This window comes from Haematobia irritans, chromosome 2 (assembly GCF_050003625.1).
Source record: "Haematobia irritans isolate KBUSLIRL chromosome 2, ASM5000362v1, whole genome shotgun sequence".
Classification (NCBI taxonomy): domain Eukaryota; kingdom Metazoa; phylum Arthropoda; class Insecta; order Diptera; family Muscidae; genus Haematobia; species Haematobia irritans.
Genome location: NC_134398.1, coordinates 89930232 through 89958139, shown reverse-complemented (window position 1 = coordinate 89958139; position 27908 = coordinate 89930232). Strand labels below are relative to the sequence as shown.

At 37.4% G+C, this 27908-nt stretch overlaps 1 protein-coding gene across 3 annotated transcripts in view; it reads left to right on the top strand.

Annotated features, from left to right (window-relative positions):
- LOC142225729 (proton-coupled amino acid transporter-like protein pathetic) overlaps positions 1-26590 on the top strand; it is a 93829-nt gene extending 67239 nt beyond the window's left edge. For 2 of the 3 annotated variants that reach the window (XM_075295560.1, XM_075295561.1), the window contains 5 exons: positions 13067-13208; positions 13280-13616; positions 25645-25733; positions 26037-26260; positions 26328-26590. In XM_075295560.1, the coding sequence (XP_075151675.1) occupies positions 13067-13208; positions 13280-13616; positions 25645-25733; positions 26037-26089 (621 nt within the window). In that variant the 3' untranslated portion in view covers positions 26090-26260; positions 26328-26590. The remainder of the gene's footprint in view (positions 1-13066; positions 13209-13279; positions 13617-25644; positions 25734-26036; positions 26261-26327) is intronic. The other variant, XM_075295562.1, reaches the window with a different exon arrangement.
- Positions 26591-27908: the final 1318 nt, after the last annotated feature.

The window sequence follows — 27908 nt, the reverse complement described above, 5'->3', positions numbered from 1 at the left end:
TGGTGGTTTTTATACAATAATATTAGTACGAGCTTTATTTATTTGACCTTATATACGTATAATGTTTATGTCTGCACGGTATGCTGAGGGGCGGTGATTTATTACGTAGCCTCTTAGTACTGAAGTTGGCGGTTGTTGACGATTTGGTTCGGCTAAAGTCGTTGTTGCGGTGATGATGATCGGTTGGTGATTCGGTTGACGGTTCGGTTGATTGTTCGGTTGATGATTCGGTTAATGGTTCGGTAGCGGTGATGGTAGTTGCTGGTCAGCCGTCGGTGGCTGGTTGTGTTGGTTTGGTCGGCTGTCGATGGTTGGCCGATGTTGATGATTCGGGTGATGCGGCGATATGTTGATGATTCGGGTGATGCGGCGATACGTTGTTGATTCGGGTGATGCGGCGATTCCACGTGGATAGCGATGTTGACAATCCGGGTGAGGTGGTGATTCGGTGTTGATTGTTGATTCGTTGTCGGGTTAGTAACAAAACTACAAACTATTTGTCGAAACTACTAGGGGAAGCAAGCTAATAGCCGAAGCTAATAGTGCGGAAGCAAGCTAATCGTCGGTGAAACGATTAGTGCGGAAGCAAGCTAATAGCCGAAGCTACTAGTGCGGAAGCAAGCTAATCGTCGGTGAAACGATTAGTGCGGAAGCAAGCTAATCGTCAGTGAAACGATTAGTGCGGAAGCAAGCTAATTGCCGAAACAATTAGTGCGGAAGCAAGCTAATAGCCGAAGCTATTAGTGCGGAAGCAAGCTAATAGCCGAAGCTATTAGTGCGGAAGCAAGCTAATAGCCGAAACTATTAGTGCGGAAGCAAGCTAATCGTCAGTGAAACGATTAGTGCGGAAGCAAGCTAATTGCCGAAACAATTAGTGCGGAAGCAAGCTAGTAGCCGAAGCCACTAGTGCGGAAGCAAGCTAATAGCCGAAACTATTAGTGCGGAAGCAAGCTAATAGCCGAAGCTACTAGTGCGGAAGCAAGCTAATAGCCGAAGCTATTAGTGCGGAAGCAAGCTAATCGTCGGTGAAACGATTAGTGCGGAAGCAAGCTAATTGCCGAAACAATTAGTGCGGAAGCAAGCTAATAGCCGAAGCTACTAGTGCGGAAGCAAGCTAATAGCCGAAACTATTAGTGCGGAAGCAAGCTAATCGTCGAGAAACGATTAGTGCGGAAGCAAGCTAATTGCCGAAACAATTAGTGCGGAAGCAAGCTAAATGCCGAGACACTTAGTGCGGTGGTAGAGTTCCTGTCGCTTAGTGTGAACTGACTGCGGTCGTGCCACTCGTCGTGTTCAGTACCCTTCGGCTGTCGGGAGACTCTTGCTCGTTGTCCAAAAACACCGAGTTTATATTCTCCCACAGCCACAACGTAGATGAGAATTATGCTCATAGCAAGCAAAAATAAATGTTTCCCAAAGTCAGACTTCCATACAAATTATTTTTCCCATACCCACCCAGACTCTATTGAATGACAATGGGTATGTGGAGAGTAGGGCAGTGGGTATGTGGCCATAAAAGGCACACATACATTAAACAACAGGAGGCACAATCAAATAAATCTATGTACGGACGAATGCAATACCAAAAATGTATTTCGTTCCGTTACAACTATTTCTTCGCGAAGCAAATGGGACCCAAAAATGATTGTAAATATGTAGATTAATTTTTTTCAATGTGGTTATACTAGTTCTACATTGACACAGAGACATTTCTTTCAGCTTTTAATATTGATTATATCTTAGCGAACCATATTTCATTAGCTAGATATTATTGACTTTATTTGAATAACGATCAGCTGTGATCGTTATTCTATACAAGCAAAAACTCATATTACCAGGTATGAGTACAAGTATGCCTGCGCAAAATTAGGTAACCACTTCTTCGTACAAAAACCAACAGTAATACTTTTACACGGGCAAGTCATTGCAGGAAAGTGCTTCGGTGCAAGCATACCAGCAGTCGAAAAATAAGAAATTTATTTTTAAATTTTCGCTCTTTTTCACTAAACACAATATATCTCGAATTAGAAGAACGTTGTTGATACTTAAATGAAAGGTTATAAGATGACGAATAATCGTGTGCAATTGAATTTGTGATAAGTTAAGTGGTTCAAAAAATATCAATGCGAAAATTAAACATTTTTTTTCGAATTCAGCAGCTTAAAATACACAAGAAAACTTGGTTTTTATCAATGGTACATTTTGAGTTTAAACTAGTGTTATTAATTGAAATGTCTTCAATCACAGAAATGATAGTATAATTAAAAAATTAATTGATACTATTAATTTTTGCGATTGTTATTTGTTTCAATTAAAAAATTTGTCGAATCAATTAAATGTTTAAATATGGAAAAATGGTAATGAACTTTTTTTTGTGTATTTATAGGATTTATTCTCTGTTATAAATTAGTTTCTTATACTTGGTATTTTTCTACCTCTCTCTCTAAAAACCTCTAAAAATCTCCATAACACCAGGAGGAATCGAACTCAGACCTGTTATTTTGTAATCCCACACACTATACCCTACTCCACGACGTGGATCTATATTCAATTATGTAATTTCGCAATATGTACTATACAACAACGCTATGTGTTCCTTTACTTTACTTGTAGTAAAAAATAGTAAAAGAGAGAAATATCAGCGTTCAAAATTTGTTAAATGTGCAGGAACGAAACTACACTCATAGAAAAATGTCTGCTAAAAACAGCAGTCGATATCTGCTGTTATATTTTTGTACTTCAGGGCCTAATGAACAACAATTTATAAAATTTTTAGGTTATGCATTTTTCCCCAAATAATATTTAAGAACCAAAAGTAGTTTTTGGTATATTTTTGCACTGTAATATACTTACAAGCTCCTAAATACGTTCAGCAAACATTTTGTTTGCTGTTATGCCTCAATTCGATAAATATTCAGATTTTGGTCAAATACTATAGATATTGATAAAATATTGTTTTAATTATGTTAGGATAGCTCTTAAGTTGACATTTATATTTGTTTTAGCCAAAATAAAACATGTTTTAGTGTAATCGAGCTTAAAAAATAGCAGGAAATGTTTGCTATTTCAGCAAACAATGACTGCTGTCCCTTTTTCAGCAGACATTCTGCTGTTTTAGCAGAATGTCTGCTGTCCCTACTAACAAATTTCTTTGGATGTAGTAAAAAATAGTACAAATGCCAAATAAAAGAAGAAGTATTGTGATTTGAATATTTTCAAAACATGACAGCAGGTAAGTTAAATACTTTTATATCGCAATTATTTTGACAAATGGCAGATTTTTTTGTAGGAAACTTTGAAATCCTTATTGCGATGGAAAGGAGCTATGGGTTTTACTGTGTTATTAACAGTACTCCTTGTGCAAAATCTGAAATCAAGGTAAAACTCCGTCTTCTGGGCCATATAAGTACAGTAAATGCGCATATTATCAGTATCTTATATGGTGGGTTTGTCATTCCGTTTATAACACATAACATTTTGGTACTGTTTTCGAAACAAGTGATATTGATTCGGTATTGTTTTGAGATTCCAAATTGTGGAGTCTACACATTTAATCTAAAGCAAAAAGGTAGACATATTTTCCCTCTAGAATACGTAGAATTTTATGAGGAATGCAGTTTGGAAAATATAATAATAATCGATCGATCGAAACTGTCCTAGATTCAAAATACTGACCCCACTTTGTCGCTAAAATTAGTTTTCATTTTAGCGGCAAAACTCGAATCTCTAAAAGCAGAATAACATTATAACTATTTTTGGCAAATTGTATTATAACTTTTTTGGGAATGATTCAAAGCAACAATTGAAAAAGTTTATTTTCTTTAAAATGGATTATTAAAGAAAAGTAAACATAAAAATTAAATTATGTGCAAAATTATTCGTTAATAAAAATTCATATTTATTAGTATGTTTATATTTCATCAGAGAGTGCAGTAGGAATTGGTGGACCGCAGGGAGCAGTTTTAGGAACCTTGCTTTTTTTAATATAAAGGGTGATTTGTTAAGAGCTTGATAACTTTTTTTTAAAAAAAAACGCCTAAAATTTGCAAAATCTCATCGGTTCTTTATTTGAAACGTTAGATTGGTCCATGACATTTACTTTTTGAAGATAATTTCATTTAAATGTTGACCGCGGCTGCGTCTTAGGTGGTCCATTCGGAAAGTCCAATTTTGGGCAACTTTTTCGAGCATTTCGGCCGGAATAGCCCGAATTTCTTCGGAAATGTTGTCTTCCAAAGCTGGAATAGTTGCTGGCTTATTTCTGTAGACTTTAGACTTGACGTAGCCCCACAAAAAATAGTCTAAAGGCGTCAAATCGCATGATCTTGGTGGCCAACTTACCGGTCCATTTCTTGAGATGAATTGTTCTCCGAAGTTTTCCCTCAAAATGGCCATAGAATCGCGAGCTGTGTGGCATGTAGCGCCATCTTGTTGAAACCACATGTCAACCAAGTTCAGTTCTTCCATTTTTGGCAACAAAAAGTTTGTTAGCATCGAACGATAGCGATCGCCATTCACCGTAACGTTGCGTCCAACAGCATCTTTGAAAAAATACGGTCCAATGATTCCACCAGCGTACAAACCACACCAAACAGTGCATTTTTCGGGATGTATGGGCAGTTCTTGAAAAGCTTCTGGTTGCTCTTCACTCCAAATGCAGCAATTTTGCTTATTTACGTAGCCATTCAACCAGAAATGAGCCTCATCGCTGAACAAAATTTGTCGATAAAAAAGCGGATTTTCTGCCAACTTTTCTAGGGCCCATTCACTGAAAATTCGACGTTGTGGCAGATCGTTCGGCTTCAGTTCTTGCACGAGCTGTATTTTATACGGTTTTACACCAAGATCTTTGCGTAAAATCTTCCATGTGGTCGAATAACACAAACCCAATTGCTGCGAACGGCGACGAATCGACATTTCACGGTCTTCAGCAACACTCTCAGAAACAGACGCAATATTCTCTTCTGTACGCACTGTACGCATTCGTGTGGTTGGTTTAATGTCCAATAAAGTAAACTGAGTGCGAAACTTGGTCACAATCGCATTAATTGTTTGCTCACTTGGTCGATTATGTAGACCATAAATCGGACGTAAAGCGCGAAACACATTTCGAACCGAACACTGATTTTGGTAATAAAATTCAATGATTTGCAAGCGTTGCTCGTTAGTAAGTCTATTCATGATGAAATGTCAAAGCATACTGAGCATCTTTCTCTTTGACACCATGTCTGAAATCCCACGTGATCTGTCAAATACTAATGCATGAAAATCCTAACCTCAAAAGAATCACCCTTTATATTAACGATCTGAAAAACATACTAAGAAATACTAAATTATGTTTCTCTTTTGTACATAAGTGGAAAAAATACAAACGAATGTATATCAAAACTAAATGAAGACCTAAGAGCAGTGGAAAAGTATTTAAAAATGAACAAACTGAAACTTAACATAAACAAAACTAGCGTAATGGTTATTAATGGATTCATTGAAGGAAATATTCTAATCGATGGACAAGAAGTGAATCAAGTCGAGGAAATAAAGTACTTAGGTATTGTAATTGACAAAAAATTGAAGTTTGATGCACATTACAACTATATCTGCAACAAGATCTCAAAAAAAGTTTCTTTCTTAAAAAGAATACGAAACAAAGTTACATTTCCAACAGCAATCAATATATTTAATACGATTATTAAACCTCACTTTGAGTACTGTTCAACAATCTTGTTTATGGGAAATCAAGCTATGAAAGCCAGACTTCAGAAGTTACAAAATAAAGCAATGCGAGCGATTCTAAAATGTCATCATTTAACACATACAATCAGCATGTTGAATAAACTAAAATGGATGTCAGTTAACCAAAGACTTACAATAAACGCATTGATATTTATATTTAAAATAAAACATGAATTAGTTTCAAAATATTGTAACGTGGTTTTCTTCGTGGGCTGAGGTAGGCCAGTGGCCGTCCAGGGTTGTCTTTCAAGGATCCACAAACCTTAAATAATAACACACTACTTATATACTTTTATGAGGTTTTATTGATAATTCTTGTTTATGTACAATACAATCGTGGGTAAGGGCAATGATTGGCGACGACTGGCGGGGCTTCGACTATGAATGGTGGGCTGGGTTGGTCGGACGATGACGGAGACTCGTGCAGCGCGGGGTGGTGAGTGGGCGATATTGCTTGACGGCGAGTTGACTGGATACGATGATGAACAGGGCCGATGAACTGGCTGGTGTGACGATATTGGGCAGACGGTGTTCGTGTACGTTGATGATGGTGGGGTCGGGCCAATGATGTTCGTGTGCGGTAGTGACGATGATGTTGGGCCGACGTTGATCGTGGACGGTGATGACGGTGGTATCGGGCTGGTGTTGTTCGGCCACGGAGATGACGGTGGGGTCGTGCCGATGTTGATCGTGTGAGGTGACGACGGTGCGGTCGGGCCGACAGTGTTCGTGTACTGGGATGACGATGGTGTCGGGCCGACGACGGTGACTGATTCGGGTTCGGTGACGACGGTGGAGTCGGGTCGACGGTGTTGTGTACTGAGATGACGATGATGTCGGGTTGATGATGTTCGGGTACGATGACGATGGTGGAGTCGGGTCGACGATGGTCGTGTGGGTTGATGATGTTGATGTCAGGTTGCTGATGCTCGTGCGTGATGACGATGATGGAGTCGGGTCGACGATGGTCGGGGACGTTGATGTTAATGATGGTGTTCGTGCACGAAGGTGACAGTTGAGTCGGGCCGGCGGGGCTCGTATACGAGGGTGATGATGGTGACGGCCGATGGAGCTCGCACTGGTTTCTGTAACGAAAAGAGGGGCAGGGGAATACAACTGGTTGAAGCGGACGAACCGCGTAAGCGAACGAATCGCGTAAGCGGACGAACCGCGTAAGCAGCCGAACTGCGTAAGCGAACGAATCGCGTAAGCGGACGAACCGCGTAAGCGGACGAACCGCGTAATCGAACTAATCGCGTAAGCGAACGAATCGCGTAAGCGGACGAACCGCGTAAGCGGACGAACCGCTTAAGCGAACGAATCGCGTAAGTGGACGAACCGCGTAAGCGGACGAACCGCGTAAGCGAACGAATCGCGTAAGCGGACGAACCGCGTTAAGGGAGGGGTTAGTATAGAGAGGGGGGAAAGGGAAAGGATAGGAGAAAAGTAGTCGGGGATTCTACTCTACTGTGCTCGGATGCGAACGAATCGCGTAAGCGGACGAACCGCGTTAAGATGAATCGGTGGTTGCTTTCGGAAGTTCGGCAGCGGTCGTTGCCACTCGCTTTACTGTTCGTCAAGCCTCGGTTGATTCATGCCACTGCCGACGAAAACCCACATTCTTAAGTAGGTTGAGTCATCAACCCTATGAGAATTATCAACATGTAACTTTAACGATGTTGATGACGGAAAACATGTTTCCTTTGTACTACTTGTACTCCATGCCAGTCAATGACTACGGTTGCAATGGTTACCGTGGCCCGCAGCGACTAAATGGATACAGTAGTACAAAGGGGAAAAAATGTGGTATTTATATAAATTGATTAAATCCAAGATAAATAAAATGATTACGGGTGTAATGGATACCATGGCTCACAGCAATTAAATGGGTACAGTGGTACACAGGGAAAAAAAGTGTGGTATCCGTATAAATCATTCAAATAAAAAGTAGGAATAATATGTACGAGCAACTGGCTCGTTACATTCCCCCCCCCCCCTACTTAATGAAAAGAAAACGTAAGTTTTCTTTTCCGAGTCATACCCGTGGGAGAGTTTATAATCAAAATATATTTACAATTAATAATTGTCGGATAACATTCTTCATTTTTTTTTTTTTTTTGGTTTTCTTCATTTTATCATTTTTTTTTAATTTTTTTTTTTTTTTTTTTTTTTTTTTTATTATTATTTTTCTTTTTTTTTTGTAATTATATTCTTTTTGTTTCATTTTTTCAGATTACAATGTTATAATTGAAAATATATATATATTAGTAGCAAGACAACGGCATGTCACCATAGTACTTCTACTCCGTTTTGACGTGTGTATACGCTCTCCAGTGCGTATAATCCATTTCGGTTTTCCGGTAGTTGAGTTCCACTTTTTAATTTCAAGCGTTGATGACACGGGTATTGGCTTTGTTGCCGGTTTTTGTCGTCTAGGTATTATGAGATATCGTGCTGGCTGTAGCGACGGAATGACCCCCTAAGGGACCCCATTGTCACTTTTCGGTCTACCGTCTCTCGACCTAAACTTGCTCTTGCCCTGGCTTTCATCTGCGGTGTGGATTGAAGTGGGGGCGTTAGTCCCTTTGGCGGAGCAACCTTCTTCGGGTATGATTGCTTTCGCCCCGACTTCCTCGAAGGGCCTTTTAGGACCGAATGACGATTGCCATGCATTTCTCTTCTTATAGTAGAATGACGTTTCCTGGGTATGTGTGTTTGGGTTATTTTCCTGGATTTTGGATTTTTCCTGAGAGGACAGACCTTCTGCCCCTCCAAGGGGAAATCATGTGATACGAGTGCGCTTAGGCAATGTGCAGGCACGAAAGGGTCAGTAACAGGGCGGCATATGGGTTTATCATCTATGTAGAGAGTGGCATTTCGCTGGCAGAGGAAGTCCATTCCAAGTATGAGGTTCTCGGCCAGCGTAGGAATTACTGCCGCTTTCAGAGGGGTACTCTTCTCGTTATAAAATACGTCGATGTCATACAAATTCGTGCATGTGGTAAAGCGTCCGTCTGACATTTGGACGTTACGTTGCCCTACTTCCGGCTGAATGCCCCGCTGGGTCAAGAAGCTCCTTACGGTATCCGAGATATAGCTCGAGGAGGCCCCGGTGTCGATAAGCGCCTCGAAAGGGTGGCCATATATCATTACCTCAATGAAGTATAGGGTTGTGGGTGGCTCATCCTTTCGTTCATCGTAGCGCTGAGTCCTGCAACTGCAGTCCTTAGTCAATGTTCCTTCCGTACCACAATAAGAGCAGAACAAAATACGGCGGTTTCTGCACTGAGTACGGAAGTGACCCGGGCGCTTGCAACGCCAACAGTGGTCGTTTCTGGAGTATGGAGTTTCTACCACCATGTGTGACGTATGGGGCTGCGATTGACGTGACTCGTCTCTCTTCAATAGCTCATAATCGTCGGTTAGCCCGATCAATTCATCCAACGTGTGGAAATCGTTCCTCCGAATATAGTGACGATATTCGGGTCTTAAACCATCATATATTCGGTCGAGGTGGTTCATCTCGCGAAGTCTTGGGTGTTGTCGTGCTGTTGTCAACATGCTCAGGATATAATCCTTTGCTCTCTCGCGCTGGTATTGCCGGCGGTTATAGAATGAATGTTCCAGCTGGGCGGTGTGTCTCTTTGATAAGAAAAAATTTTCCACCTCCGTTCGAAATTGGGACCAGTTCGTGATCTCAACCCTCTTTACCCTATACCACTTCAGGGCATTTCCTTGTAGTACGCTGAGGAGTGTGGGCAATAATCGGTCTTGGGAGAGATGATGGCATTCGGCGAGCTCCTCCATCCTCTCGAGGAACTCCATTAGGTCTCCCTCACCAGTATATTTCAAATCCCATCGTTGGACGATACCCATTACTTCGTGGTCGGCCGGTTCGTGTCTGGGAGTCGTTGCTGGGTGAGTTTTCATTCCGGCCATGTTTGGCACTATCAGGGATTCCACTACTTTGTTCTCTTCGGCCTTTAATTCGGCTTCTAGCTCCTTGAGAATATCTTCGGTCGAAGCCCTCAGCCGTTTGGCTCGGATGTATTTGGCTAACTCCTTCCTCAGGCCATCCACCGTATAGCCTTCGGTGGGGATGTTAGCAGTCTGACACTGCTCAATCAATTGCTCCTTCTTTAGTAGGTATATCCATCCCAGTGATTCGGTCGTCAATTGTGTGGAACCGCTGGGCTTGTTGTCGTAGTGTGGGGAACTCGATTCATCCTCGCTGGCGGTTGTTTTACGATTTTCCGCAGATCGATTCTGATCGGGTCCCTGCTCGGGCGCCATTTGTAACGTGGTTTTCTTCGTGGGCTGAGGTAGGCCAGTGGCCGTCCAGGGTTGTCTTTCAAGGATCCACAAACCTTAAATAATAACACACTACTTATATACTTTTATGAGGTTTTATTGATAATTCTTGTTTATGTACAATACAATCGTGGGTAAGGGCAATGATTGGCGACGACTGGCGGGGCTTCGACTATGAATGGTGGGCTGGGTTGGTCGGACGATGACGGAGACTCGTGCAGCGCGGGGTGGTGAGTGGGCGATATTGCTTGACGGCGAGTTGACTGGATACGATGATGAACAGGGCCGATGAACTGGCTGGTGTGACGATATTGGGCAGACGGTGTTCGTGTACGTTGATGATGGTGGGGTCGGGCCAATGATGTTCGTGTGCGGTAGTGACGATGATGTTGGGCCGACGTTGATCGTGGACGGTGATGACGGTGGTATCGGGCTGGTGTTGTTCGGCCACGGAGATGACGGTGGGGTCGTGCCGATGTTGATCGTGTGAGGTGACGACGGTGCGGTCGGGCCGACAGTGTTCGTGTACTGGGATGACGATGGTGTCGGGCCGACGACGGTGACTGATTCGGGTTCGGTGACGACGGTGGAGTCGGGTCGACGGTGTTGTGTACTGAGATGACGATGATGTCGGGTTGATGATGTTCGGGTACGATGACGATGGTGGAGTCGGGTCGACGATGGTCGTGTGGGTTGATGATGTTGATGTCAGGTTGCTGATGCTCGTGCGTGATGACGATGATGGAGTCGGGTCGACGATGGTCGGGGACGTTGATGTTAATGATGGTGTTCGTGCACGAAGGTGACAGTTGAGTCGGGCCGGCGGTGCTCGTATACGAGGGTGATGATGGTGACGGCCGATGGAGCTCGCACTGGTTTCTGTAACGAAAAGAGGGGCAGGGGAATACAACTGGTTGAAGCGGACGAACCGCGTAAGCGAACGAATCGCGTAAGCGGACGAACCGCGTAAGCAGCCGAACTGCGTAAGCGAACGAATCGCGTAAGCGGACGAACCGCGTAAGCGAACGAATCGCGTAAGCGGACGAACCGCGTAAGCGAACGAATCGCGTAAGTGGACGAACCGCGTAAGCGGACGAACCGCGTAAGCGAACGAATCGCGTAAGCGGACGAACCGCGTTAAGGGAGGGGTTAGTATAGAGAGGGGGGAAAGGGAAAGGATAGGAGAAAAGTAGTCGGGGATTCTACTCTACTGTGCTCGGATGCGAACGAATCGCGTAAGCGGACGAACCGCGTTAAGATGAATCGGTGGTTGCTTTCGGAAGTTCGGCAGCGGTCGTTGCCACTCGCTTTACTGTTCGTCAAGCCTCGGTTGATTCATGCCACTGCCGACGAAAACCCACATTCTTAAGTAGGTTGAGTCATCAACCCTATGAGAATTATCAACATGTAACTTTAACGATGTTGATGACGGAAAACATGTTTCCTTTGTACTACTTGTACTCCATGCCAGTCAATGACTACGGTTGCAATGGTTACCGTGGCCCGCAGCGACTAAATGGATACAGTAGTACAAAGGGGAAAAAATGTGGTATTTATATAAATTGATTAAATCCAAGATAAATAAAATGATTACGGCTGTAATGGATACCATGGCTCACAGCAATTAAATGGGTACAGTGGTACACAGGGAAAAAAAGTGTGGTATCCGTATAAATCATTCAAATAAAAAGTAGGAATAATATGTACGAGCAACTGGCTCGTTACAATATATGCAAAGTTTTATAACGTATGTAGCAGACGTTCAACCGTACAATTTGCGAAATATTCAAGATTATTGATTAAATTTAAGTAGAATCAATTTTTATCAAAACGTTCTCATTTCATATGTAAAAGAAAATTTTTGATCAAGTTTTGTAATGTCAAAATTACCCAATCCAATTTAATAATTTAACGAAGTATTGTTTAAAATCAGTAGCACGCTATGCTAAATAAATAAATTAAAAAAGTATTTCTAAATTTAAAATGCATTTAAAATGGTGTTAAACATTGGTAAAAAAATAGTTCACTCCTAAATATGTTTATACACGACTTCACGTTCTTCTTTTGTTAGAGTTTTTGAATTTCTTGGAAAATTTCAAACTTTTATACAAACATTCTTTGGTACAAAATTATTATTTTTGCATTAAAAAAATAAGATTTTATCCAAAAGCTCAGTCGTTTATATTTTTGGAATATATGTAAAAAAAGTAAAAAAAATGGTGTTCGGTCGAAGCAGAGATTGAACCCACGACCCTTGGCATGCTAGATAATAGTTCACTCCTAAATATGTTTATACACGACTTCACGTTCTTCTTTTGTTAGAGTTTTTGAATTTCTTGGAAAATTTCAAACTTTTATACAAACATTCTTTGGTACAAAATTATTATTTTTGCATTAAAAAAATAAGATTTTATCCAAAAGCTCAGTCGTTTATATTTTTGGAATATATGTAAAAAAAGTAAAAAAAATGGTGTTCGGTCGAAGCAGGGATTGAACCCACGACCCTTGGCATGCTAGGTGGACATGCTAACCATTGCCCCACGTCTCCGACAAATGCATGTTTCTGTTGAATAATGTTATGTTTCCATCGGCTCGTGTGCGCCGCAAACTATGCAATATAAATATAACTTATAACGATAATTATCTATTGATGACAACTGCTACGTAGCCCAGTGTATAGTGTGTTGGCTTACAAACTGTATGGTCCTCGGTTCGATTCTCCGTCCAGGCGAAAGGCAAAAATTTAATAAATTTATAAAATTGAACAATTTCTTCAAAATTGTTTGTATTACAGAAAAAGGTGCTAAGAACTAAAAACCTCGTGGAAGTGAGAAATGTGTGGGGAATATGCAATTAGTCAGATATTAAATTTTTTAAATTCATATTAATATAAAACTCATATTCTACAGATTGTATTCGTTTATCCATATTTCATTTACACAATCTTCCAAATGTCAACATTATTGGTTTTTGATAATGTTTAATGTTTATTATATATTGCTTTATTTTTTACTTCGAACAGAATGCTGACTCCAAAATGTCAGAAAGACAGCCTTTATTGCGAACTGAAAGTACCGAGATCGCTTCAAATACTTTACCCCGCCCAGACATTCGTAACTCACCTGAGAATATGGTTGTTAATGTCCAAAATGACGAAACGCAAGGTAAACAAATTAATACGGTCCATGTGGCAGGACTTATGTTTAATACATGCATTTTGATTTCAATTTCACAGTCAATAATTCGGATACATCAGATTACAATCCTATAATGCATCGTAGTTTAGAGCATCCTACATCAAACTTGGATACTATGATACATTTATTAAAGGGCAATATTGGCACGGGAATACTCGCAATGCCGGATGCGTTTAAAAATGCTGGTCTATACATGGGATTATTTGGAACATTAATAATGGGGGCAATATGTACCCACTGTATGCATATGTTGGTAAAGTGTTCGCATGAGTTAAGTTGCAGAATTCATGAACCTTCATTAAATTTTTCTGATGTTGGATATTGGAGCTTTGAAACTGGACCTTTATCACTACGACGTTATGGACCGTTGGCAAGGTAAGTGAAATACATTACTAATTTGACTATAATTGAAATAGGTACCTGTTAAGGCCGAACACAATGAAAACAAGTATATACAGCAGTAAGTTTGGCCGGGCCGAATCTTAAATACCCACCACCATGAATCAAATATTGTAGTTTCCTTTCAAATTTCAGGGGGGTTTGGTGACAGATATTCTCCCAAGCAGGGCAGTTCAACTACACTGTTAGAAAAATATGTTTTTCATATGTTCCGATATAAACAAAATGTATGTGTTTCGGGCACAATTTTTAAACACAATATATTTAAGTGCAAACATGTAATGTTCCTAAACTAACACTAAATGTTTGGGACACATACGTTAATATGTTAGAATATATTATGTTAATATGTTAGAATATATTTTCATAAAAATAATATGTGTGAATGTAAACATATATAAATTTACAAATTTCGAGTAAACATATATATGTTGTGATATTTTATTCAGAGAGCGACAGAGAGAGAGAGTATAGAGAAAGAAATAGAGATGGAAACCGGGAGGGTTGACGAGAGATATCAACATAACACAGCGAGAGAATCAAAAGAGAGCAATTTCTGTGAAACTGCTTGTATGTTGTTTCAGAAAGTCTAAATATTATTTAATTTGAATACTCGTGTAAAGAGAATAGACATTCGGAAGCGGGCATTAAGTTCGAGTTTTGCTAAAAAATTGAAAAAGGTTATTTTCTTTAAAATGAATTATTAAAGAAAAGTAAAAGGCAAAACAGGGTCATTTTAGAACGATAATGCCAACTTAATACCGGCCTTAAGGGTAAAAATGAAATTAAGTACAAAACACGATAAGTTTTAAATGCATTTAAAATGGTGTTAAATGCTAGTAAAAAACTGTTCACGGCTAACTAAATTTATGTGTATATTATAAAATTATTTATGTATGTTTATACTCGACTCCACGTTCTTTTTTTTAGAGTTTTTGAATTCCTTCCAACATTTTAAGCTTTTATACCAAAAACAGTTTTTTGCTACAAATTTGTTATTTTTGCAATAAAAAAAATTATCCAAAAGCTCAGTCCATTTCGTTTATATCAAGCACTGTTCTTTTCTGACTGCAAATCTTTAATAACACACATTTCGAAGTTTCATTGTAAAAATTTCATTTAATAATATAAAAATATAAATACAAAAATTAAAAAAAAAATTGGTGTTCGGTCGGAGTAGGGATTGAACCCAGGATCTTTTGCATGCAAGGCGGACATGCTAACCACTGCTCCACGTGGCCAACAAATATATGTTTCTGTTGAATAATGTTTTGTTTGCATCGGCTCGTGGGCGCTGCAAACTATGCTTATAACGATATTTGTCTATTGGTAACTATAACAGCTACGTAGCCCAGTGGTAGTGTGTTGGCTTACAAATTGCATGGTTCCCTGTTCGATTCTCAGTCCAGGCGAAAGGTAAAATTATAAAATTGAATAATTTCTTCAACATTATTTGTATTACAGAAAAAAGTGCCAAGAACTAAAAAAATTCGTGGAAGTGAAAATTATGTGAGGGAATGAACACAATCTTCTTTGGGGAAAATTCTTCCAAGCATATAATATTTTTGGGCTCAAAATGCTTCACAACTTATATGTTCACATAAAACAAACATATTAATGTTTCGGCAGTATCCGCTAATATATGTGCTTCCTGCAAAATATGTTTGGAACATATGTTAGAGAAGCGATTTTTTCTGAGGGTGATAGTACAAGATAAATATAAAGATTTATAAGAGCCAATTTTGTTTGAGTTTTAGACGAATCATTAACATCTCTTGTAAGTGTACAAGAAAATTATGAAATAACGTCTTGATTTGAAATCTTAAATCTGTAGATTTTCAACCCCATTATATAAATGATTACGAGAAGTAAAATCTGGAAATTTTACATTCAGTTTCAAATTTTCATGATCAGTGCGCCTTCTATACCCTCAAGAAGTGAAATCGGTCTATATGGAAGCCTTACCAAATGGACCGATAAAATCTAAATCCGATACACGTTTTGTGAGTTTAAAATACCAGTATATTTATAATTTCAGGCAAATAAAAATAAAAACTACGGTTTCTAGAAACCCTAGGAGTTAAATTGAGAGATCGGTCTTATGGGGGCTATACTAAAATATGGACCGATACTCACCATTTTCGGCGCACCTCTTTATGGTCTTAAACTACTTCTAGATTTCAAATTTCATGCAAATTGGATAAAAACTACGGTTTCTACACGCAAAGAAAAAAACATTTGGAAAACGTGTACCGAAAACGTTTTTCTTTTGTTAGAGTTTTTTGAATTTCTTCCAAAATTTTAAACTTTTCTCAACAAAACAAAAAATCGTTTGTTACAAAATTTTTATTTTTCCAATAAACAAAATTATTCTTGAACCAACAACACAGTCCATTTCGTTTATATCAAGCACTGTTCTTTTGTGACTTTAAACCTTTAATAAGACACGTTTTACAGTTTCAAAGTAAAAATTTAATATAGTAGTATGTAATGTAATGAACACCTTTTCGGAATTTTCCGAACATATCTGGAATATATGTAAAACAGAAAAAAACTTTTTGGTGTTCGGTCCCAGTACCCTTAGTATGCAAGGAGCAGCCACTGCTCCAAGCTATGCTATATAAATATAACTTATATGGATAATTGTCTATTGATGACAATAACAGCTACATAGCTCAGTGGATAGTGTGTTGGCTTACAAATTGCATGGTCCGCGGTTCGATTCTCCGTACAGGCGAAAGGTAAAATTTAGAAAATTTATAAAATCGAATAATTTCTTCTACATTGTTAGTATTACAGAAATATTTAGGTGCTAAGAACTAAAAAACCACGTGGAAGTGAGAAAGATGTGAGGGAAAATGCAATTAACCAGAAAAGATTGTTTTTTGAGTTAGTCTTTATGAAATTGTTTTTACATCCTGGAAAAGAATAAACGTTTATCACAAAAAGTATATACTTTTCTTTCAAAGAAACTTCCTTACAGCGAAAAGCAAATGAGAAACGATCTTTGTTTGTCTAAAATTTCGTTTGGGAGGAAAGAATAATTTTTTTGCGTGTCAAGAAGTATAATCGTGAGATCGGTCTATATGGAGGCTATGTTATATCAAAACATTTGAGGCAAATTGGATAAAAACTACGGTTTCTATAAGCCCAAGACTCCAAATCGGGAGGTCGGTTTATATGGGGACTATATCAAAACCAGGACCGATATAGCTAATCTTCGAACTTGACCTGCCTGCAGACAAAAGACGAGTTTGTGCAAAATTTCAGCACGATTGTTTCATTATTGAAGACTGTAGCGTGATTACAACAGACAGACGTGCAGACGGGCATGGTTATATCGTCTTAGAATTTCTCCCTGATGAAGAATTTATATATAGTCGGAAATCGATATTTCGATGTGTTACAAACGGAATGACAAACTTATTATACCGCCGTCACCATTCTATGGTGGTGGGCATAAAAAGCAGGCGTATGCTGTAGCTTTTTTTCTTAGCTTTAAACGGCTTTTTTCCAACACAACATAAACAACCCTATATTTCCATATACAAACCTGCAAGCAACAAATGTTTTTAACGTCAAAAGCAAAGAAGCCAATAGAAGCCGAAAAAGTTAAAATTTATTTAACTTACTTTCACGCTTCGGCGCCAAGCTTATATTTATTGTGCCCACACTCATATAATTATGACCGTTTCAACTTTTTTGAAGCAAAGAATTAAGCTGCGTGTTCATTGTGTGTCGGCCTTTAGAGTTGTAATTTAAAAAATATTCTTTATTAACAAACACTTTTGAAAGGATTACAATTCGATGCTCATTTTAAGAAAGCTCAAAAGGAAGTGATCGAATGACAATTGATGAAGATAAATGTCAATCAGTATAGAAATTTATGACAACTAAGAAAATTCTACAGTTTTTAGTTTTGCGGTGTAGGTGTCGTTTGAGAACAATGTTTTCAGTTTGTATAATGTACATGAAAAAAAGTCGATGCGGTCACCCCCCAGTTTTGTAAATAGCATATTCGAAGACAATTTCACAACACCAAAACTTTTTTTCCGTGCACCCTACGACTCCCCGAAATACAATTTATTTCATTTTTCATTTCATTTATTATCGTACAAAGTGATACAAAAGTCAATAAATAGACCTAAAATCCTGCATCACACAAAATTGTAATAAAATATAAACTTCAACAATGGTATATATAAAAAAAAAAACTAGATAAAATCTTTAAGACAATGGTGTAGTAAATAGAAATAATAATAAAAAAAATATTTATAAATAGTAAAAATACTAAATGTTAAATATATATTAAGATATAGTAAATATCTCATATTAAGCGTTGAAAAAATGGCTCCCCAGCCAAAGGACTTGCAAATGTGTATTTAGAGTTATGGAACACCCGTTGATAATGCGTTAACAATGATTATATTCGTGGTAAAGAAAGCTCCAAAAACCTAGCTCTAAAAGTATTAATAGGAAAATTAAAACTACGAAGGTTTAAAGGTAGTCTATTCCATATACGAGCAACGCGGACAATGAAGGAACGTTCACATATAGAATGCGATATACGAGGCAACATAATCTGTGGATTGCGAGTCGATCTGGAGAAAAACACCTTATCAAGAAAAAGCAACCTAGATCCACAATGGATGGCCCTATAAAAGAAGATCAGGTTCCGCAATTGAACGTACAGTGCAAAAGGCATCCCAAGGAATTCAATAGCTTGTTCCGAAACGTGGTCAAATCGACCCAAACTGAACACAAAACGTACTACCATATTGAATATCCTTTCTAGCCTATGCATATTCTCCCCAGTCGTACCGGAAATCACTTCAATACAGTAGCAAATATTCGACATAAGTAAACCAAACGCAAGTTTTCTCCTGACAAACAAGGGTAAGTACATGTTAGTACTGTAGAGCCTACGTAGGGAAATTAATACCTTCGAAAACAAGTAATCAATATGGGCCCCAAAATTAAGTTTTCCGTCTAGAAAAACACCCAAACATTTCATCACATCAACACCTGTAACTGGCGTACCTTTATAAGTAACATCAATTCTCCACGGCTGTTCAAGTACTGGTCCAAAAAGCAAGTATTTGAATTTCGAGACATTGACATCTAAATTATTAGACTCCAACCAAGTACCAACCATATTCAAGACACAGTCAACACTTGTTTGAAGCTGAGAAATACAACTATTATGGAAAAAGAGATGGATATCATCAGCATACAGGAAAGGAATACAGTACTTTGGAATGCAGCTACAAAGGTCTTTAAGATATAGAATAAAAAGCAATGGACCTAGGACCGAGCCCTGAGGAACGCCACTACTAATTGAAAGTGTATCGGACGTAATGCCATCAAATTGGACAAATTGGGAGCGGCCTGATAAGTACGAAAAAATCAATTTACAGGCATCAGAACTAAATAAAAATTTGGTCCTCAATTTACCAATCAGCTTAATGTAATCTACCCTGTCAAATGCTTTGGTTAAATCCAGAGCAACAAGCACACCACTCTCACCAGTATCAACAAACCCCCTTATCGTCTCCGTCAAATCCAAGAGCAATGAGGAAGTACCTAGACCTGTCCGAAAACCATACTGAAAACTGCTAAGCATCTGACGGTCGTCAACATATTCCTGTATCTGTCTCTTAATTAAATGTTCAGCAATCTTGGATAGAGCTGGGAGAATACTAATAGGTCTCATATCATTAATACAAGTCACATTCCTACTCTTCGGAATAGGGATAACCCGAGCTCTCTTCCAGGCGGTGGGGAAAACAGATGTCATAAACATAGTGTTAAATAGGTGAAATAGACATCGAGAAATATAAGGGAAAAAAGTCTTAATAAATTTAATGGGAATACCATCTACGCCAAGAGAGCCAGATTTAACACGGTCCATAGCCCTGATAATGTCCTCCTCGAAAACACAATCAAAGGAAAAGCGCGAATCAGAAAACAATTCACTTCTCAAATCCGGTCTGTCTGTTACATTCGAGTTCGACATAACGAAGAAATTATTGAGATCATACGCATCAAAAGATACGCCATGTAAATCATCATCACTATATATACAACCTCCTTCACGGAGAACTCTCCACATCTGTGAAGTACCCATACCACTAAAAGCCTCCGTGTAGTAACGTCTACGCTCCCTCCGAAGGATGGCCTTCGCTCGGTTCCTATATTTACGATAAACCTGACGATTTACGTCAGTCGGATGCCTAAGATATTCCTTGTACGCAATGTCCCTGAGAGATCTCGACATTAGGATATCCCTTGATTTAAGCCAAGAACTTAAATCTTCGGATACATAACGTCGAACAACCGGGACAAATCCAAAAAGATTTAGAAAATGAGTACCTAGGAATGTAACAAGACAATCAATATCAGAGCACGCAAAAAAAGGGTACCAATCAATAGATGACAAATATGCAATAACATCAGCCCAAACGATTCTACTGTAATCCCGAAATTCTAAGAACTTACAATGTCTACGTAGGCCCAGATCAACAGATCCATAAATTAATGAATGACGGGAAATTGACGGACACTGGATCTGGCCCGACATTCTAAGACATGAAATATCGCTTATCAGTACATAGTCAAGTAACGATGTAGACGAGTGCACAATATCATGGTGCGTCGGTAGAGAATTGTGAAAAATAGATAAACCCATACGTGAACATGAAGCTCGCATGTCATAGGATCGGGTGACATTAAATAAATTACAATTGAAATCTCCAACAACAACCACATTTTCGTACCTCGCAAACAAAAGATAATGAGTGTTCTCAAATAAAGAAATATTGCCATGCGGCAGATAGACCACTCCAAATAAAATCTTACTAGCACCGGAACCAATCTCTATAAAAAGGGATTCGCAGATCCCGAAATCCGTCGAGCGATGAACTATACGAAATTTTAGTTTGGTCGAGATATAAATACCAACTCCGCCTCCACGAACATTAGGACGGTCGTTACGTACAAACGAAAAACCAGGAATCGAAACAGCTTTGGATGCTACATAGGACTTGAGCCAAGTCTCAGATACCCCAAATAAATCGAACTTACTGCCTCAAAGTAAGGCTCCAAGGTCATTAATTTTCGTATTATAAGTAGAGGGGCGAATACTTTGGCAGTTCAAGTGACCGAATGATAAGCATCCCTGTTGTGAATTAAACTTGTCTCTGAAATAAGAAGCATTATCAACAATGGGTCCAAGATTGTCATAACCCATAATAATAAATCAAATGAAGAAAGCCTATGCTGGGGAACCGAATAGTTAACACAAAATAAAATTTGATATGAAGTAAAATCATGTTTAAACTGTGGCAAGGAAAACCAATTAAAATACATGGTAATACATAGTAATTCAGAAACGTTAACTCTAGTACTACTACTTTAGGATGTGTGCAGTGAATCTACACAGAAAACAACTACGAAAATTTTCCAATAAAAAATTAATTGATTCAAGAAATCCCTCAATCGAAACAGAATCAATAATAAAAATTGGTAGTATCAATTAATTTAAATTGGATCAATAATTTAATTGACATTATCATTTCCGTGATTAGACATTTCAATTAAAAAATAAAAATCAAGTGGATCAATTAATTTCGTGATGGAATCAGAAAAAAAAAAAAATTGTTGTGTGTACAAATAAAAGAGGAAATAAATACATATGTACATACAGTGAGCGTCAAAATAGACTGAACATAGGGTTGTTATTCATTTTTATGTTTAAATTTAATTAGAGAAATAAAGACTTTATATTAATAAAATTGTAAATATAAAGATTTAAATAAAGTAGTTTGCAACAAATACGTATGTACACCCCATTATTCCGCTCACTGTATAAATGAGATCATAAGTGTAATAATAATTATAAGAGAGTATCATAATAATTATAAGAAAGATGTAGTTACGTCTGCAAAAAATTTTCACTCCTGGCATTTTCTTGAAGAAGTTTCTCACAATCCTCAACTGTGAGATATTTTTCCGTACCGTCAGAAAAAGTTACTACAACATTAGGAACATCACCATTCTCCAATTTGTATTTTCGAAATTTTTTCATACTCCAAAGCTTACGACAAAGAAACATTAAACGGCTAGAGACTGGAGTTAAATGGTCATTCAAGTAGATTCTAGAATGTAAATCTCCTCCCATTACAGCACTTAGCTTAATAGGCTGGCCGCGATGATAGTTTGCCATAACCATATCCCTCATAAGTACGGAATTGAATTTGACTAGTATTGACGATCCACTACCAAGGTAACAACAGTGCTGCAAGTCTGTGCTGTTAACATTTACATTACAAAGGCTGCATATTTTAATAATATTTTCATTAAGGTTACGAATTCCGTTAGGAAGACCCCTAATGACAATATTTGATCGATTTAACCGCCGATTCAATATATTATTCTGCTTCCCCATGTACTCTACTTTATTCTGGAGGATTTTAACATGAGAAGTAATCACCTTAAGTGATTGAACTTCATTCTTCACATCACAAATCTCTTTTTTTAGTTGAGTTATGCAGTCGTCCATAGCTGTAATTTTCACATTGCATTGCTTTACCTGCTCTTTTATTTTGCACAGCTCTCCCATAAATTCGTGACGAAAGGAGCCAACAACTTCGTCGACTGTGGCGTGGAAATTGTCAGTGCATTTTTTTATTTGCTCATCAATTCTCTTTCTCAAAGTCTCCGATAGATCATTGAAACGTTTATTCATACTAGCCTCTGAAATGCCACCTCTAGGAGATTCAATAATTCTATCATCACATTGCTCGGGCGAATTAATAATGATATCAGAAAAACAATGATTCGATGGCTCAGACTCATGTGTGACTTCATTACAACCAACAACTTTACTGCTTGTAACAGTGCATTTATCGCATGTATATCCAAGAAACTTATTGTTTCTAACTTCAGTATCAGTTAAACCAATACATTTTGGATGGAAAAAGTTGCTGCATTTAGAGCATCCAACACAATAAACTTTCCCAATTGGCTTTTCACAAGAAGGGCAAATCAAAGGTTTAGCGGGAGCCATGATAGAAGAAGAAGAATTTGTTTACAATTGCAGTTGGCGATAGAGCTCAAACCAATGCGTGTAAAAAAACCGACTCGTTTTCAAGATAGCGGCAGCAAACACCAGAAACTCCAATATATAATAAAATGAGTAGCAACTTGATTGATGACCAAAGTTATTTATCAATTAATGTTCTACTATTATTTATAATTCAATTGATTTCCCGAATGCAAAAATTTGTTCAGCTGAACATAGTAGGGTTGCCAGGTATATGTATATTTATTGTGCTGAGTCGTCATTTGTCCGATCGAAAAGAAACGCATATCGTTGTTCGTGGTTGATCAGGGGCTATATTTCGTGCATTGGTCATTTTTGACTCCGACGTCAAATTTGATTTTTAATTTTTTTTATTTCGTTTCATATACGCTTCTGATGCTCATTTCTGATAACCATTATAAAGATCTTAACAAAATATGAAACTTTTGCTTTTGAAGTATTTACGTATATTCATAAACAAAAAAGTTACAGAGATTTTAAAAAGTCAATAGGTCACCCTACACACCACCTAAATTGCGTCTAATTGTCCGTCACGATGGTATTAGGGAGTCTCTCGATCGACATAATTCGTTGGAGGCATGCAATTGTTGACACTGTCGTGGCTGCATTGAGTTCTATGGTGTATGGAAATTTTGAGTAGGCATCTACCACTATAAGCCACATTCGATTATGGAATGGACCAGCGAAATCCAAATGAATTCGGTCCCATGGATGACTTGCTTCTGGCCAAGCTGCGAACTCACGTTTCAGGCATACAGTTGATTCAATACATATTTTACATTTGTTGTGATTTTCTTCTATTGCCTTGTCAATGCTGAGAAACCACACATAATGTCTGGCCATTTATTTCATACGACTCTTACCCCAGTGTCCATCATGTAACAACTCAACAACTTGTTGTTGAAGCATTTGCGTTATCTGACGATTTCTTGTACCGAATTGAAAACTCGCACCCTAACAACTCGATAGCCCATCGCTACAGCTGATGAAGGGTTACAATAGGCAACTTTTTAGCCGGGTGGAAAATTGTCGTCAAAGCCTTATGAATAGTTCGAAAAGCCATCCATATAAATATTGATGAAACGTCTTGACACCGAAATCCACCGCCAACGCTTCTTTTTCCACTTGCGAATACGATTGTTGTAATTTATTTACAGTTTTCGAAGCATGCGTTACCGGCCACTTTGTCCCATCAGTATATTTGTTAGAGATAACTGCGCCCAAACCTTTGCTGGATGCATCGACTGCCAGTATGATGGGGTAATTGTCATCGAAATGATCTAGTTTTGTCGCTTTAACTATCGCATCTTTCAATTGATTAAATGAATACTGCTATTTTTCGGTCCACTTAAACATCACATTCTTTTTCCTAAGCTCATTTAGAGGTGCGGCGAGTGTTGAAAATTTATCGATGAATTTATTATAGTAATTAACTTTTCCAATAAACGTCTCCAACTCGTGTATCTTTTGTGGCCGTGGCATAAGACGAATTACCTGAACTCTTTTCTCGGACGGAATGTGTCCAACATACTCAATTTCCTTTTGGGCAAATTTACATTTTTCTTGCTTACATCTTAACCCATACGATTCAAACCTGTAAAGTACTTCTCTTACATTCCGAATATGATTTTCATTGTTTGACCTAGTGACGATGATAGGACATTGAGGAATAACCATTTAAATATTGAGGAATAACACATTGAGGAATAACCATTTAAACCTCTTCCATTAGTCTTTGAAATAACCCTGGCGCACTAGATACACCGAAAGGCATGTGTTGGAATTGATACAGCCCGAATGGAGTGCTTATCACCTTCAATTTCTTTGCACAATCCGGTAATTCCACCTGTAGATATGCTTCGCTCAAATCTACTTTCGTAAAGAACTGACCTCCTTGTAATTTGTGGAATAATTCTTCACTTTAAAATCGGCACAGATCCGCAACATCCCATTTGGTTTCCTAACTACCACCATCGGCGCTGCCCATTCACTTGTTGAAACAGACTTCGGTACACCCAGTTCTTCCAACCATTTTAACTCCGACCGTACAGTCTCGTATTGTGAAAATTATATGGCATAAAAATTTTGGGACCGCCCCTCCTTCAATTTAATGTTGGCTTTTAAAGTTATACACAACCCCAATTCAGGTGAAAAAACAGTTGAGTATTGACTGCTTAACTCTTGTAATGATTTTAACAACACACAAAAAATTATCACCACAATTTTTTTCAATTAAACACTTAACTGCATTTGATTCAATTAAATAATCAAATCCGAATAAAAACCAATTAAAAAAATGATTGATATTTGTTACGTTTCCATTTAAAATATTAATTGATTCAATCAATTTGTAAATCAATTCGGAAATAATTTTCAATTACAAACACGATTGAACATTTTTCCGTTTCCAATTATACATGGGATTTATCCAATCACCTTTGTGATTTAAATTGAATAATTTTGAGCAATGGAAAGAGCGAAAAGAGAACAACAGAATGGGTATTTATTCAACAATGTGTGATTGAGAGATCAGTCTGTGGATGTAACTCGTAACGAACGGTTGGGTTATTGTTTTTCGCGTAAATTGAATAACATGATTAGCGACATTCTGTCTGCTGCATTCAAAATGTGTGCATAAATATTTTGAAAGCAACAACAAATCATAGCAAAGGGTTGAAATAGATGAAGTGTGCAACAACAAATGGCCCCGTGGTAAAGGTTTGAAAAAATATATGACAGAACGCATTTGAACCTGTGTTTGTGTTTTGTGGTATTGTAAAAATGGAAAACAATCTTCGTTTATTGAAGGTAAGGAATTGTGAAATATGAATACCGTTTTCCATTGAAGCCTGTTTACATTAAACCGACTAAAATAATATATTTTTTATTCATTTCTTTTAGTGACCAATTTTATTTCGTGAAATTGACCAATCTATCCCATCAACTCCATCATTTTATCAAATATATAAGAATATGTTTGCAATCAAAAGGTGGGTACCTTATTGATCTTTTAAAATTATAAATTTTTTCACTCCTAGTTTTCTTAAAACCAAGAGCGGTATGGGTTTGTTGGAAGATTCACCTTGCGAAGTAGCGTTGGCATTAAATTGCTTTTTTGTTTTACCTGACTCTTTCAGTTTGAACCCAAGTAGAGAACAGTATATCTGATATATAAACTAATGAGCTGAATTATGTAATGGTACAAAGTTCTTTCTTTTGGATTTAAAAATATGAAAAATATCCGAAAATAATAAAAATATATATTTTCCATTTATATTTTCTTCTATTTCCAGAATTTGCAAAGTATCATCAATATAATACCAAATATTACACTGCTTCCCCATAATTTTGGTCTTTGATTGGTTCAAATTTTAATAGACGATTTCAATGCGTGGAAATTTTGGAACGGAATTAAATTACCGAGCTCCTTAATGCACCACCTAAAAGACTACAACTGCAAAAGAAGATTATAAATTTGCAAACTGGAACTAAGAATTGAACTTGATATTATATACAGGTAATGTTTAACAAAATTAACTTTTAATTGAACAAAATTAAATTCGAATTATTCTGTTTACTTTCAGAAAAACTAATTTAGCTTACAGGCTGCTGATTTATTGGAAATCTAGGCGCATCTACATATTAGAAGGAACATGCTGACATGGTTATTATGATAAGGAAGATAATGATTTATATAGTTTATTTTTTGACCCTATAGTTGTTATTGACAGAAATTGTAGGTGTAAGTTATGTTAGAACAAAACACACAAATGAGAAGAACCAAACTTATTTGTCTATTGCATAATTCAAAAAATAATAAAATATTGAATATGTTTTATAAGAAACACATATTTTCTTTTATTTCAAATAAATTTTTTGAATGGAATTTATAGCCAATTTCAATTAATTATTTGATTGAATGAATCGAATAGTTGATAGATTTTTGTCGCGAAATTAATTAAAATTTTAATTGATTCAATTAAAACTGTGATTGAATTTTATGTTAAAAATCATCACGTTTTCGTTTGATTCAATCACACAATTAATTGATTCAGTGACAAAAGTCAATTAAATTTTTAATTGAAAATCGTATTGGTTTTCAATCAAAATGGGTGATTGATACTATCATTTGCGCGATTGAAGACATTTCAATTAAAAAAATGATTGAATCCACGATTTTCGTGATTGAAATAAAAAAAAAAAAACAAATTGTGTGAATGTATCACGGCACTCTGAAATCATGCTTATCAATCGTATTGCATACTAGATTTCGATTGCTTATTACCACATTTGATTTCAAAAACTTAATTTTCATTGCCAGCTCTTCTAGCCAATCATAAACCAACATATTTTGTGCATTTTCATCGTCCACTACAAACGCAAACTTTAACCATATTATTCCACATTACCTCCACCTTTATTTTACCTTACATAGCAAAAACAATAAGTTTTTGACAAAAAAAAACACACACACACATAAAAATTTTTATTATGTAAATTTTTATTAGAATTAGATTATTTAATGATTTCATTAACAATTAGCGTGTCAAAAAAATAAACAAAAAATATAAACTTAACAAAATTTAATGTGTTTGTAATTTGTAACTCTTTGGATTCAATCAAAATATTGATTGAAAAATTAAAAATAAAGAAAAGTTTTTCCAGACAATTTATTTTGTAAAACGTTTTTTGAGATCGCCAATTCATCCAACCTATCAAAACTTAAACATATTCTTCTATATATTTCATATGACTAATTTAAGCAAACATAAAATATATTGTAGATTCATTTTCAAACGAATCTATTTCCTCTATATTAAATTTAAAGTCGCCTTTACTATTCTTAAAGAAAAATATACTTCCAACAATTTTTTCGATCGTTCCGATTCTAGCCTGTTTCGAAGGTCAGTGTAAACATGTGACCAGTTCCTTCCAGTTGGGCTGTGGATGCTGGTATCATTAGTAGCTTACGTGCAAATTTTGCCAAAGCCTTGTGTGTGTTTGCAGTCAACTCCACATTGCTGATTTTGCATCTTTCTTTAGCCACCTCGTACAATTCCGGTTTTGCATTAGTAAGTAGGTCTATCCATCCTTCCAAAGAATCCGCTATGGAGAACTCTAATCGTTGGCAGTTTTTACTAGCATGGCCACAGGGCCAAGTAAAC